The sequence below is a fragment of the Diadema antillarum genome, unplaced genomic scaffold (genome assembly GCF_040938485.1).
Source record: "Diadema antillarum isolate AM-2024a unplaced genomic scaffold, OU_Dant_1.0 seq00002464_RagTag, whole genome shotgun sequence".
NCBI classification, from domain to species: Eukaryota; Metazoa; Echinodermata; class Echinoidea; order Diadematoida; family Diadematidae; genus Diadema; species Diadema antillarum.
Genome location: NW_027273071.1, coordinates 8448 through 24345, shown reverse-complemented (window position 1 = coordinate 24345; position 15898 = coordinate 8448). Strand labels below are relative to the sequence as shown.

General features: G+C 39.7%; 1 protein-coding gene across 1 annotated transcript in view; it reads left to right on the top strand.

Moving 5' to 3' along the window:
- LOC139714844 (xanthine dehydrogenase/oxidase-like) overlaps positions 1–15574 on the top strand; it is a 34975-nt gene extending 19401 nt beyond the window's left edge. The window contains exons 14-24 of the mRNA XM_071626492.1: positions 6037–6206; positions 7007–7181; positions 8063–8161; positions 8616–8739; positions 9448–9499; positions 10238–10361; positions 11831–11953; positions 12459–12686; positions 13867–13997; positions 14319–14493; positions 15347–15574. Coding sequence (XP_071482593.1) covers positions 6037–6206; positions 7007–7181; positions 8063–8161; positions 8616–8739; positions 9448–9499; positions 10238–10361; positions 11831–11953; positions 12459–12686; positions 13867–13997; positions 14319–14493; positions 15347–15574 — 1629 coding nt within the window. The remainder of the gene's footprint in view (positions 1–6036; positions 6207–7006; positions 7182–8062; positions 8162–8615; positions 8740–9447; positions 9500–10237; positions 10362–11830; positions 11954–12458; positions 12687–13866; positions 13998–14318; positions 14494–15346) is intronic.
- Positions 15575–15898: the final 324 nt, after the last annotated feature.

Genomic DNA, 15898 nt, shown 5'->3' with positions numbered 1-15898 from the left:
CTCTGTGTATTTCTTCAACAGGTTGGCGTGGAAAGTCTTCATCTTTCCATTCACATCTAGACAATAATTATTGTCACCAAGTCTGTGTGCGACTCTAAATGGGCCTTTCCATTGTAAGAGAAGCTTATTGTGGTCAGTGGGTAGGAGGATTAGTACTTTGTCATCCGGGTTAAATCTACGCTGCCTACTCCTAGCATTGTAGTGTTTTGCATTCCTGGATGTTGCCCTACGTAGTTCCTCGTGAGCCGCTGCTAGCGTACTCTTCAGCCTCTCTTTGAGATCGACTACGTACTGGTACGTGGTCTTCAACTCTGGGTCGTGAGTCTGACCACTCCACAAGTCCTTCAGAATCTCTAGGGGACCTCTCACCTGCCTACCATAGATCAACTCAAATGGCGAGTAGCTAAGCGAAGCCTGGGGGGCGGACCGGTATGCAAACAACACTGGTCCCAAGTATCTGTCCCAATCGTGAGGACGATCTGCACAGACTCTCTTCAAGATTTGTTTCAGCGTCTGATTAAATCTTTCAACTAATCCGTTGCACATCGGATGGTATGGGGTGGTGGTTAGTTGTCGAATAGACAGTAACCTACTAACTTCTCGCATCATGTCAGACGTGAATTGACTACCTCAATCTGTTAGTATCTCATGGGGCACACCTACCCGGCAAAACACCTCGACCATGGCCTCTGCTACTGTGCTAGTTTCGATGTTGGGTAGTGCAACAGCCTCCGGATATCGAGATGCATAGTCGACGATCGTCAGGATGTATCGGTTCTTCCTGGTCGTCGTGGGGTGGATAGGGCCTACTATATCAATAGCTACTCGGAGAAAAGGTGTGTCAATAACTGGCATTTGACCAAGTGGTACCTTGGGAACTCTTCCCTTTGGCACCGTCCTTTGACAAATATCGCAAGAGCGACAGAAGCGAGCAACATCCGCATGAATTCCAGGCCAGAAGAAACAAGACAAGACCTTCTCTGTAGTCTTACCTATGCCTTGGTGACCACTCATGATACCTTCATGAGCAAGGGACAACACTGCCTTTCGAAATGGCCTCGGCACTACCAACTGTTTCACCGAATTACTAGTCTGGCTTTTAGGCTGGAATATCCTGTACAACAGTCCATCTTCGAAGACGAAGTGTGTATCTCTCCTCTCTTCATCTGACAACCTAACCTGAGCAAGCTCCCTGGCTTTTTTCAAAGAGGGATCGGTTGCCGTTTCCTGTTTGATTTGTTCCGGGGATACATTAGGGATTTCCGATGGAACAACAAGAGGGCGTTGCGGGCGCTTTGATTCCCGACTCTGAGACCTAGTCTGCACAGCCATGCCTACACTAGTACTAGTACTACCATCATCATCCTTCCAACCTGGATGGGGGTCACTGACAGAATGAACATTCTCAATGTTACCTATTATGACATCGAAGACCGGCGTCTCCATGCATAAGGCCTCTGTAGTACCTACGAACAATGGAGAACTAATGTGGACGCGGGCCACTGGAAATTGACGCACAGTTCCGTCAATCAAAAGACATTGTCTATTTTTGCCTGTGAACTGGTCAGAAGTCACCAGGGATTTCCTCACTACTACGCCCGAACAGCCCGTATCACAAAGCACAGCTACCTTCCTGGATCCAATCCTACCATCTACTACCGGTAACTGACTCCGCCAATGACGCTGACATGCAGCACACATCAATGGGATTTCTTTAACCCTCTCCCTGGGAGTTGGTTCTCCCTTCACTTCCTGGCTATTAAATGAGGTCAACAACAGCCCGCCTGTTTCGTGCCTATGACTACTATCTTGCATAGCATGGGAACAAGTCGGACACGACGCCTGAGCACTCTCAACTTCAGGGGGCGTATCCTTCGTAGGGGGTTTATCTGACTGCCTACTCGGACTCTGCTTGCGACCTCTATGACCCTGCGTACTCACAAGACTAGCCGCTTGAGGCTTCAGTCTACACCTAGAAGCTACATGACCCATCTTATCACAGATAAAGCATGGACCGACTCTACGCCTATTCGTAGGCGGACTCCGACTGGGATTCCCTGTACGACTTTGCCCTTCACTAGACTGGTTAGGGGGTCTACTTGCTAGTGGTTTAGCCTTCTTGTCACCCTTACTCAACTTAGCGACACCAAAATGACCACCATGCGCCTGTACATACGTGTCTGCCAGGCTACTCATCTCGGAAAGAGTCTTGGGTTTCCTCTCCTTGAGAAACAATGCCAAAGGGGTTCCCCCTCTATCAAGAAGCTGCTGTCTCAACAACATGTCTACTAAGCCTTCATATGTCCGCTTTGTCTCAGACAATTCTATCCAACGACTCAAGTAATGTTCTAATCGAACTACAAACTGGCTGGGTGTCTCCCCCTGCTCTGGGGTAGAGTACCGAAACTTTTTGCGGAAATCATCGCAGGTAAGTTCAAACCTCCTCAACAGTGCCTCTTTTAGAGCATCATAATCATCGGCTTTATCAACTGGAAGCCTACAATACACATCAAGGGCCTTGCCCTGCAACAGTGCACTAAGACTGATTGCCCAACTAGTCCTCGGCCAGGACTGACTTTCTGCGTATTTTTCAAATCGGCTTAAATACGCATCCATATTATCCTTCCCTTCTGAAAAAGGGGGGAGTTTAGGGGATGGTGCCCAACGACGGCTGTTTTCCTGCTCCGTGCTATCCATACTCTCAGAAAGTCTCTGATTTTGTATGCGTGCAAGCTCAAGTTTTTTATCTAGGATCCTCTCCTCCTGTTTTCTATCTTCCCTATTTGCCTGACGTTCGTCTCTTTCTAACTTCTCCCTAGTGTCTACAAATTTTTGAAGGTCCTCACCTGACATACCCAGTTCCTTTCCAATATCAAACCATTTAGTACCCATTATGAACCCTACAAATTACACTTATACCAGCTAAATTATCAATATCTCACTTTTTACCCGGGGTGTCCCACAATCAGGTGTTAGAAAACTATGTTAACTAACGCAATTGTTAGCAATTCTTGGGTAATTTGGTAACTCACCAATAACAGAAGTGGGCTAATTGCTTGCGCTTGTCCTTGCCACGCGTGCCGGATGCTAGCAGTGATGGTGCACTGGCGTGTCCGTGGTTCCGCTAGGCCAGCTGTACTTGCAAGAGCCCTTCTGCTAACTGCAACTTAGAAAATGGTTACACACAAAATACGTCAGTACAATGGTCCTTCAATTATACATCAAAACTCAGGTAAAGTTATGATCAAACAACTCCCGGAAACAAGCCCCCAAATTGTCACAGTGTGTTACACGTGAACTAGCTTATTGGTCTAGATGAGGCAGTTTGATCACCCGAAATGAAATATAAAAAGAGATAAAGTACCGTTGAAATTGTGTGTGCGTTTATCAGAGTGTAATCAAGTCTTCAAATCATACATCCGGTCGTACAATATAATAGTCTTCTGAGCTCAGAGCTTAAACATATCTCACAGATTAAATGACTGTTATCCCATATATCAAATACTAACAACCTTCTAAGTCCTGGACTAACAACTCTCAAAATTCATCTTTCAACTTATAAACTAAGTAACCAAGTACCATGACACTTCTCACAATATTGACATAAATATGAGACGGCGTGGGCATGTGGCCTGCCACAACAATTCATATCCCTGACCATAATGTCGGTCAGCATTCAGAGTTCAGTTTAATACATTTGTGGTTCCGGTTTATCATTAATACTGGGGAATGTTGTCATACTGACTTTGCTTCGCGAATCGGCGTTCTCCATATGCGACGACAGCCTTGCGTCCTTGGAGACGGCGAACGCGAAGCGCTTGGAGAATGTGCCGGGGCGACAACGACGTCCTTCGCCCGGTCGACCGCGGTTCAGCGAAGGCGACGGATCCAGCCCCGTGTAACCGGCGTTATTGTGGAGGGGGTGTGTCTCGGACTCGGCGAGGGAAATCCGGGCAACGGGTCAGGCAGCGGCTGAACGGGAGACACCTGTGGAGTCTCGACCCGGTGATTGCATGAGCTTTGTGGACGAAGCTCCACTATACCCTTAACAGCCGTCTGGAAAAATATTACAAACAACATTTCACGGGACAACTGTCTTCCAATAATTATCCACTTCTATAATCCCTTTACCTTGTTGCCGTCATCAACTCACAAACATAATGAGGGCATTACATATACACTCAAACAGCCTATTTTAGCCATTTATATAAGAAATACAGAAATATCACAAGGGCCTCTCAAATATACCCTAATCTCAAAATATACAGCAGACAATTAAATCTACAGCATCATCATCATTACAATTTACTACGCGGGGACATGATTCCGCATAATTATTATAACGCAGACACACTATACTTCAGACTTCAGTTATCAAAATTGCTCTTTTACCTGACAATTATCTTCAGTCCTCCTCATATCATACTCGAATACAAACAAAAAACCCTATATCAACTTTCTTAAATTAAATCAACTGTATTCATATCACAAATACAATCCACAGAAGGGGGCTTCTAAACTCTCCTGGTATCAGTGTTCGACAGTAATTACAGAATACGGCTTACCGCCAGAAATATAACTATACAATAACAATTACTATCTGAGCAAACTCAGCCATTATCCATACTACAGAATTATAAATAAAACAAACTGAAACTTACAGTTGGGCCTTGGACACCCCAGTTGTGGCATCACTGCTAGACAAGGCTCTGCAGCGTCTGGTCTGTCTGGTGGCAAGACAGGGTGTGGCAGCTTCACTTCTTGTGAGCCTGCCTATACATACGCTGGCTGCTGCAAACTTAACTATGCCGGGAAACAATAGCTGTCAAACACCTGCATGTGGGATGCCTCCAACCCAACTAAATTCATATGCTAATCCACTTCCTCCCAGACTGGAGGGTATTTAAATTAGATTTAAATCAACTCCTTACAGTGTTAAAGGGATCGTATAGTTTTGGTTGAGACCTAACTTCAGGTTTCTGACATTTTTTGGTGAGATAATGAGAAACCTCCCATGAAATATGAAAGAGCATGTAATTCCATGAGGAATTCAATGTTTATTTGATGAAAATTGGTTTTGAAATGGCTGAGATATCCAAAACGGAGTGATCCTGATAAAATGTGGGACCCACCTTTTATTACGATCGCTTTGTTTTTCTTTGTTTTTTAATGTTTCAGCCATTCCAAACCCGATTTTCATCAAATAAATTTTGAATTCCTCTTAAATTTTATGCTCTGTACAATTTCATAAATGTTTTCTTGGTATATTGCACACAAGTTAAAAGCCCAATTCTCATCTCCACCAATACAGTACCATCCCTTTAAGATTGCTAATACTTTCTCCTGCTGCTAATCTGTTAAAATCATTTCTCTTTGACTGAACCCCCATGTAATATGGGAGTTTAGTTCTTTCAGTGATATCAATATAAAGAAAAATGGAATTGGTTATAAATACATTAAATCATTTATTCTGCTCTATATATAATTTTTTTTTTCTCTCACATTGTTATTAAAGTTACAAAAGCCAGTACAAATTTTCTTCACTGTCAAAATGTTGCTATTTGCCTCATAATCTTCAGTGTACTGTCTCTTGAGCAGATCCCTTTTGCACAGAATGTACTTTATCCCAGAATGATGAAGAGGTTTGATGGGGAAAATACATAGAATGATAGCAATGAAAACATTTTTGTGTGATATTACATTTGATATCTGAAATTCAAGCGAATATAAGCTAACATATTCCTGTCCATACAAGTCAGTATTTGCAGCAATATCTTGCCATTTGCTCCAATTGGTAGTTACAGTGACATATAATAAAAGTGTCTTTATTGTGCAAGATCAAACCATCTGGCTATTCTTCAAAATGGGAACAACAAGACTGATGAGTCCATGCTAAGAGAATTAACACCTGTCATTGTTGGAAGAAATCATCACTTATCAGTATTTTGCCATTTCCAACATTTGACAAATTTTATATAGTACTTATTCCTTCCACTGATGCATTTCTTCTTGTTTGCGTGTGTGTTGTATGAACAGAATGAGTTCTGTTACTCATACAAACTTGGCCAAAGGAAGAGGAACTGCCTAGCAACCGTCAACTGTGGATGCTTTGTCACCATGGATGCCAGTGACTTGAAGAAGATTTCCACCTTTGTGATTATGTTTGGAGGAGATAAAAGTCTTGGACCAATCAAATTTACTGACAGGTGTGTAAATCAATTCTTCTTTGTTTCTTCCCTCACACTACATGGCTGTATCGTGTCTCTATATGGTGTTTCTCTTCCAAAATCTGGTATTGGAAATTATAGCCAAGAGTGAGGTACTAAAATGCCAGAACAATGGTTTCAGAAAATGCTATGCTGGAGCATTGTTCGGTGAAATATGTTTTGTTAGCAATTGTAGAAGCTATATATACCACCCATCACCCAAACCAAGATTGACAACAGTAGTGTGGTTATCGTTCCAGTGGCATGACTGAAAAACTGATCTATTTTGGAAGCCGTGCAAACGCTACTTAGACTATCACTGTAAAAGTGGATATTTTCTTGTGACTACTCGTAATTTTTTGTGCTCAGCTGGGTAAGAAGAATGTTGTGTGTTTTTAATTCCGCAGAATCAAGATATTAACTATTGAAACATTTGGCAAGCAAAATATTCGCGTGCTTTTATTTTTGCACTAGTTTCTGGTTGCGTGAAATGTGCAAAAATTTCACCATTATGAAAATTTCCACTTTTACAGTATGTTGAAGCTTGTGGTATCATAATTGTAATGCAAACCTTGAAGTGATGTTGCCTCAACTATTTTCAACATAGAATTAGAAATGATGCAACCTGCAATATAGTGTCAGCTTTAGCAATTTGAACTACCAGTCATAGTTATGCGCTTCCTCAGTGTGTGTTATAATAACATTTACAGTTTGTATATATAAGCTTGTATATATGAATTTAATCTCATGCTTAATTTTATCTCATAATTTTCTGTTCTTCTATTTCATTCTTTTAACAGAATGCTCGACCAAGATTTCCTCAAAGAAGCACTGAGCACGCTCTCAACCCAGGCAGCCCAGGAACTGCACCCCTCTGACATTGACCTGAACGGTGTCAACTTCCTGAGGTCATTGATGGCTTCGTGTCTCGTTAGAAGTTTTGTGAGATTGTGCAGGGACACACAGAATGACAAAGTAAGAGATGTATTTTTTTTTTCAGATAATCATATGATATTGAATTCATATTGCAAGATTTTTTCACATCTAATCATGATGAGTTTAAGTATGAGATGCAGGGAAATTATATGACATTATGAGAGATTTATTGATAGATTCTAGTTGATTAAAAAATAGTTATATGTGAGGTATGTGGACTAAATATTGAAAGAGTTCGTGATCCGTCACTTGACTCTTGAGATATGTGAGGAAGGTTAATGCATCTAAAGTATAAGGTCACATGTGTGGTGATATATCACTATGGAAGCCGCCTATTTCCATACATCTCCATCTTAGAGAGAGTATTAGCATTGCAGAGTTCATCTACTGCTGGAGTTACAGCATGTCTGAAATCTACACGTTTAGCTCAAAACTATTCATGTTCTGCAGGAATTAATGGCCCGAATGCACGAAGGTGTTACAATCTTTGTCCATGGTTTAAACCATGGACAAAGATATCCTGTACCACCTTTGTGAATTCGGGCCAATCAGTGTAGAAAGTATATCACTATTAAGCCTATGTGCCAAGTATAAGAAGATGTATGTTTTCTTTGCTATTCAACATAATGTAGAGATGTGCACAGAGTTTGAATTTGTTTTGCAAAACCACTCTGTTCCTATATGTTGTTTGTGCATTGCCATTGGCAAAATCTCTTGGGAGTTCATCATTGTTTTTCCTACAGTTCAACTGTGCATCCAGCACTATAAATAAGGAGACATTTTAGTAACATGTAGGTTGGAAACCACAAACTTGCTTGCTTTTGTATGCTTGACACACGTGACTAAGTGCTCCATGCATATACATGTGTGCTATCTCATATGCTTGATTTGCCCTTCTTGGTTCCCACATGTCATTTTAGACCGTTCTCCATGAGACAGCCCTGGGGATACCCCTACATGATCCCAGCCTGATATCCAGTGCAGATCCTGGAGTGCCTGGGAGTGCCGAAGTCTGTCAGGTAAATAATGCTAATAATAATAAAGGACATTTGTATTACGCAGCTATGATGATAATATACTCTACTGAGCATTACAAAGTAATAATCACGACATATATAATTCAAACAGAGAATGCATGGTTCAAAAGATGACTTTTTAACCTGGACTCAAACTCATTAACTGTAGCTGCTTGCCTTACAGACAGAGGGAGATTATTCCATATTTTCGGCGCAGCATACAAAAAAGCATACAAGAAATGAGATGAAATCCCCTTTCAATGCTGTTACACACCCATCTGTCCTAAACTCATTTGGTCGTCAGTATGGTGTCAAGTGAGAGTATTGCGTATCATTGTTAAAATCAAATGATAGTTATATGATTGTACATGTGATTATGATGATTATTTATCGTTATCATTGTTGTTGTTGTTGGTGGTGAATTGTTTTTAGAATTGTCTTTATTGTATCTTTTCAGTTTCCCCCTTCAGGTGATGGCCAAAATGAAGACTCAGCGGTAGAGTGTCCACTGGAGTTTCATTCTAGAAATGAACTTAGCTGTGAAAAAGCAGTCTTTGTTGATGACATACCTCCACTTAATGGTATAGTTCCTTCTCTGAGAATAACTTTAACATGTCTTCTATTCCTCTTTACTTCCAGTGTTATTCACTGTCACTGAAAACAATACTTGTGAAATATTTAACATTGTTGGTCTTTTTTTTTTTATATAGAATTTCCCTTGACGTGATATAAGGATGAAAGAGTGAACACTTGGTTCCGAAGTCTTGTTTGTCCTAAAAAATCTGCACCATTGCTGTTCATGCCTGTACAATCAGCAAAATTGCAAACATTGCTATGAAAATATCGAATGTGATCACAGGCAATGTTACTTTACGTCATTTTCAATGTAGAACTATTGTCAAATAGCATATGTGATGTGATGTTGAAAAAAAGTTCAGAGTGTATTGAGTTATGGATGTTTTTCTCCTATAAAAAATTGAAAAAGTTACCCAACGAATTTGCTGTGAATAATAGAATTTTTTCAGTAAAATACAGACTATTATGGCATTGGATTACTGAAAAAAAGGTTCAGAGTGTATTGAGTTATGGATGTTTTTCTCTTATAAAAATTTTAAAAGGCAACCCAATGAATTTGTTATGAACAGTAGGAATATTGGGGTAAAATGGAGACTAATATGGCATTTGATTATTGTAGGAGACATATAATTTGTTTTGCAGTGAGAATGTGTATGATTCAAGTACATGAAGAAGATTGTTTATTTGGCTAAATTTCTGTCTTTGCAAACAAGGTGAACTGTCAGCAGCCCCAGTTCTCAGCACCAAACCCCATGCAAATATCCTGTGAGTACAACCCTAGATGCATGGTGGATAGATAGAGAGATGGAAGGACAAAATGGCAGATAATAGCTAGATAGAAATGGAGAGAGAGAGAGAGAGAAAGTAGGAGAGATATAAAGTATTAGTAAAGTATATATTATGGCCAAATATGTAATATTAAAATGATAATGTGTAGATGTCAGGGGCATATCCAGAAATTCCGTAAAGGGGGAGGGGCACCTTTACAAACTTAAAAGGATGGGCACATGTGTAATGTACCCCTTTGGTTTTTTTTTCTTTATTTCTTTTGTTTTAGCAAAAAATGAAGGGAGGACACAAGCTCGGTGCACCCCCCCCCCCCCCCCCCCCCCCCCCCCTGGATCTGCGACTGGATGTCCTGCAATGTATAGTTTGGTAATTTAAGATGTAATACCTCTTCAAATTTGAGAGTTACCTTGCATGGACTATGTTATGAAGCTGAAACATAGAGGGACACTTTCAGATTAATGTAAAAAGAATAATCATGATACTATTGTCCTGGTCTCATCTTAGGCTTTTGTCATATTTACCCCACCAAAACAGAGGGACGTATGTGAATTCATTTTGTTTGGTGTGCCACCAGTGGTATATCATGCTTTATTCGTAGGGTCATATGCACCTCTTTCAATGCAATCTGTACTGTAGCACACTCTTCTGTCCAACACTAATTTTCTGAATCACTGCAGTATTGAGAGTGCTATTATTTTATCCTGTGTGACACAGGTCGGTGGATGCATCTCAAGCGTTGGCATTGCCAGGAGTTGTGGACTTTGTGACCCATCTGGACATCCCAGGCGTCAACGGTCAGGTGACGGATCCAGCAGAGGAATGCTTTGTCTCTTCCAAGGTTTGTTTATTGTGTAAATTTCACCTGATATGTTTTTTTAATCTGTTTATTTACCTGTTGTTTTGCTTCACTCTCAAAGAGATAAAAAAGAATCAAATTCATATAGGCTGGCAATCATACAATGCAAAAAATAATGGCAGAACATTAAGTAGGCCTATGCACTTTTAGGAGTCCTGAATGTCCCCAATGCACCTCAAGAAGTCCTGAGTGTGCATGTGTGCCGGGATTCTAAATCAAAGAAGAAGATGAAATTTTCATGACAATTTGCTTTTTTTTTGCATTGTGGTTTCATTGTATTTCTCAATGAAATTTTCACAAATGATTCCTTACAGAAGAGATCCAGAGCCTTTCAGTTGATGCTTCCTTTTGGTGAAACTTTGATAAACCTGTATGGTCTTTAAAGTAAAATGTTGAGAAAAATATCATTAGCATTAAAAGGCATTCCTATTTTTTAGATAGCAACTATCTATAGAAATTGTCAAAGTCAAATTGCTGGTTGATGAAATAGTTGCTATATTACATATTACTGCTTTAAAAAAAAAAAAGACGTCTTCATTGAAATTGACAGTTAAAAACAGTTAACCCTAACTAGGCCGGGCTATTTAGGTAGATCATAGAGCCGGGGGCCTCCCAGGCCCCCCCTCCAGATCTCGGCCATCGACCGCACGATCGCGACGAAAATTGGCGCACACACTGCCTATGATGTAATCTAAAGTACCACGAAGTTAAATTTTCAAAAAATTATCATTTATGCTAAATTATGCTAATTTATGCATCATGATGCATGAAATCAGACGATTTGGTATAAATCACTAAATAAAGCTCAAAATGGGCACATTTTTTGTGAAAATATTCTTTTTAGTGTCTTGAGCAAATATAAGGACAAAAAATTGTGCCATCAGAAAAAATTTCTTAAGTATTTCATTGTTTTTTGAATTTCTTATGTATTTCTTTGTTTTTTCGACTTTATGTTTTTCATTGTTTTTTGATGAAACTTGTCCGCGACATTGTTCTGATCAAGAAAATATGTTATTAATTGATTTTAATCAATAAAACCCCAAAATAATCATGCTTTTATGAAATTTGCCTGTTAGCACAGTTTACATTGAAATTGTACACAAATTCACGTTTTTGAGCAATTTTTAGTCTGACATGCACGTACATATTTATGCACAACTTCGGAACCGCACGCCCGGGCGTCGCAAATTTGGTGTCAAAAGATGCGGGAGACTCGAAAGAAAGAAGTCATGAAACGTTGCGGCGATAGCTTTTCGCGTTAGCGATATATCGCGCAGAACGTCGAGGGGGGGCCTCAGAGGCCCCCCCAGGCCCCCCCCCCCCCCCCCCGGCCTAGTTAGGGTTAAACGATACAGAACAAAAAGGATAAGAGCAATGTTTGCATATCAGCATGGTTTAGTAAACAATCAATTACTTCATTTTAATTTTTGCATTTTTTGTGGTAATTTCAGGTCCAGTCAGTTGGACAGCTGATTGGAGTTGCAGTGGCTGACAATCGACAGACAGCCCTCAAGGCAGCAAAACTGGTCAGAGTTCAATATGAGGACCAAGAACCAGTGATAAGGACTATTGAGGTAAATTTGTCCTGTATGAAATAAATATATGATGTTGCTATTGACCAGCTAATATTGACCAGCTAATAATCTGACAATGCTGTACATGTGCAGTATTTGTGCTTAGAGGTTACTGAAATTTTACATTCTCTTCAATGTATTGTTTTGATCTTTGATTTTGATTTCATTTGATATATTATTTTTCTTTTGCCTTTTAAATAATGCAAACATATACGTAGCTCTGTATGAGGGGGGAGGGTCTACAGTGTATTTGTATCTTGAGTAACAAACACTTATAGGAAAACAATTAAAGCTGTAAAAAATCAAAGCTTTTGAATTGGACATCCAATTTTCCTCAAGCTTTCACTGATGTGCTCTATTGATATTGCTGCTTTCTCTCAAATCCAATTTGTATTTGGGCTTTGGTTTCCTGTAACAAATGCTGAACATATAACAACAAAAATATGAGAAATGTGGATGTCAACCAAAGAGATTATGTCTTCCATTCTCTCTCTTCATCTTCCAGGATGCAGTGGCACACAACTCGATGCTGGAGCCCGAACCCAGGGTGCTCGCCAGAGGAGACGTAGAGGGCGCTATAACGGCCGACACCTCGTACATCCTGCTGGAAGGCGAGCTCCACATCGGGGGCCAGGACCACGCCTATCTGGAGCCCCGCGTCTGCATCGCTGAGCCGATGGAGTCTGATGGCATGAGCATCACCGTGACATCAGAGAATCCAACTCATGTTCAGGTGAAAGTTCAGACCTCGTAGATTCCATTAAAGGAAACCAAAACCCAAAGAGAAATGTGGATTGAGTGAAAGCAGCAACATTAGTAGAACACATCAATGAAAGTTTGAGGAAAATCGGACAATCGATGCAAAAGTTATGAATTTTTAAAGTTTTGGTGTTGGAACTGCTGGATGAGGAGACTACTAGAGGTTATGATGTCATGTGTGGATAACAATATAAAGAAAGTATAAAGTGAATTCCACAAAAATTCATTTTTCATGAAAATTACACATCCTATCAACTTGATACTGACATATGTTAAGGGTAGCAATTATTCCCCCTGCTTTCTGAAAGCGATTAGTCAAGTGCTCTTTCATTAAGCTAGAAAAGTGAATTTTTGTGGAATTCACTTTATACTTTCTTTATATTGCTGTCCACACATGACATCATAACCTCTAGTAGTCTCCTCATCCAGCGGTTCCAACAGCAAAATTTTAAAAATTCATAACTTTTGCATCGATTGTCCAATTTTCCTCAAACTTTCACTGATGTGTTCTAATAATGTTGCTGCTTTCACTCAATCCACATTTCTCTTTTGGTTTTGGTTTCCTTTAACCCACTGAGGAAGAGCTGATTTTGCTAAACACACACTTTCCATAGACACCTGCCTGAATATATATATGTACTTGGACTAGTTTTCAACGGGTTAAATACATGACCTTTTAGGTCACAGTTTCCGAATGAATATAAATCTTCATATGCTTCCTCTTGCCCCCCCCCCCCCACAAAAAATAATAATGATAATCGAATGAACTAGAAGAAGCTTTTTTAAGAAGTGCAATTTGACACCTGTGCATTCTTTCTACATTTCACCTTCCTTGGGTAACTCTGTTGATCAATTGAAGAATTCATTGTTGATAGGCCTATCCTTTTGAGTACTGATCAAATACTAACATACACTCTAAGTGAAAGCATTAGACAAATATGAAACATAATATATGTCTTGCTTCATTTTTTTTTTCTGAACTTGCATAAAATAGTTTTTAAAAAAAGTAATGGACACTTGGTAACAATACAAATGTATGTTGCTGTTTGCTTTCAAGAGCTGTAAAATGTTTTACTTGAAAAGGAAAATGGAGGGGTTTTTTGCCCCACAAAGTAACATATGTTCAAAATTCTGTTCTCTGAATGTCATCACAGTTAAATGCTGCCCACTGCCTTGGGGTGCCAGCCAGTAGTGTGAAGTGCCAGGCCAGAAGACTCGGGGGAGCCTTTGGTGGAAAGGGAAGCCGCATACAGTACGCCTTGGCGACTGCTGTAGCAGCGCGCAAGTAAGTTGCCCTTTTGATTTTGTACCATAAATGAGCCAAATTTGTGTATGATGACTGATTCGTTTTTTATAATTGATTATAAGATTTGTTGATGTAAAAAGTGGAAATAGATTCAATTCAAATCAAATTAAATCATGTCAATTCATGTTGGTTTTATACTGCATCAGATGTATGCAGAATGATATTTATCTGAGTTCAAGTTTCAAGACTAAACGGCGATGATATTACATCATATCATTTTTACTTTTATATATTATAGTCCTACCCTGATAAAGAAAAGATGTTTACTGTTTAGAAAGTCTTATTGCACTGTCATCCTAGGACCGGAAGACCAGTGAGGTTAGCTCTAAGTCGCCATGACGACACACTGATGAAAGGCTTCAGAAGTGCATTCCTCATGAAGTATCGGGTTTGCTTCAATGAGGAAGGGAGGGTCGGAGCGCTGGACATCCGGCTGTACATTGACTGTGGCTGGAGTCTGGATGCTTCTGGTGATGTAAGCAATGTTGTGTCAACATGCACAATACCAGTATTTTTTTTTTTTTTTTTTTTGTAGACCATGCTCATTCTGTCAAGACATGAATTACAAACTTCAGATGAGAAGACTTTCCTGCATTGCCGAGGGAAATGTGTGACTTCACACCATAATCGAGTTGAATGTACTTAGGCCTACCTGGTAGAAATCAAGCAAAATTAAAGCATATGGAAAGAATGGATAAGGCTTGTAATACCAAAGTTGGACTTAAACAAAGAAAGTTATGGAATTCATAATTTTACATGTTTTTCTAAGAGACATATATGAAAAGCAATAAAATATGTAAATTAGGGGAGGTGATGATGTCATCACTTCACACATCTCTTTGTTAGTGGAACTCAACACCCTATACCTCATATCACTTCTGTGTACAACACTGTATCCTGTGTATCACACGATGATACCATATCCTTTGTATCACACTGTAACACACTGTTCTTTGCATTGCACTCTTAAAACATGTCTTTTTTTGTGTGTGTGTGTGTGTGTTTCATTCTGACACCATTTTCCCAAATGCCTGTTTTTTTTTCATCACACTGTAACACCCTGTTCTTTATATGACATGCTAACACTGTATTCTTTGTAATACACTAATTAACCCTTCCTATTCAAATGTTCTTTGTAATTCACTTTGACGCCATACACCAAAATACCTGTTCTTTGTATTACACTTTGACACTATGTTCTTTGTAATACACTCTTAACTCTACATGTTTTTGTTTTGTTTTGGTTTTTTTTTTGTGTGTGTATTTCACTCTGACACATATCCACACAAATACCTGTTCTCTGTATTACACTGACACCATGAATACAGATACTTGATCATGCCATGCTCCATCTTGGCAATGTATACTCCATCGATCACCTGCGTGTCACCGGTTACCTCTGCAAGACCAACAGACCCTCCAACACTGCAATGACGGGCTTCGGAATCCCACAGGTCACGGCTTGCATGCAGCACATCATCTCTGACATAGCGCTTTCCTGCAGTATCACACAGAGGGAGGTGAGATGGTTGGAAGGGAAGGGTGTTGGCATTTAGGCTTGTTTTATTTAGATGATGTTTGGATGCATCAGAATGTTTGTGGCAAGACTTTAATAGCAGATATCATTTTTCTGCTTTTAATACAGGGTTCATACAGGTCATGGAAAGCCTGGAAAGTCATGGAATTTGGCTTAGTCTTTTTCCAGGCCTTGAAAGGCATGGAAAACTGATATTTTCATGAAAAGGTCATGGAAAGTCATGGAATTGCAAATATAGAAGTTTATCTGTTGTTTGTGTGAGATGTGTATAATCAATGCCCTTTGCTTCGCTTTGATTTGAGATCAAATTTTCAGTCTAATGTGTAAAAAAAAAATGTATAAT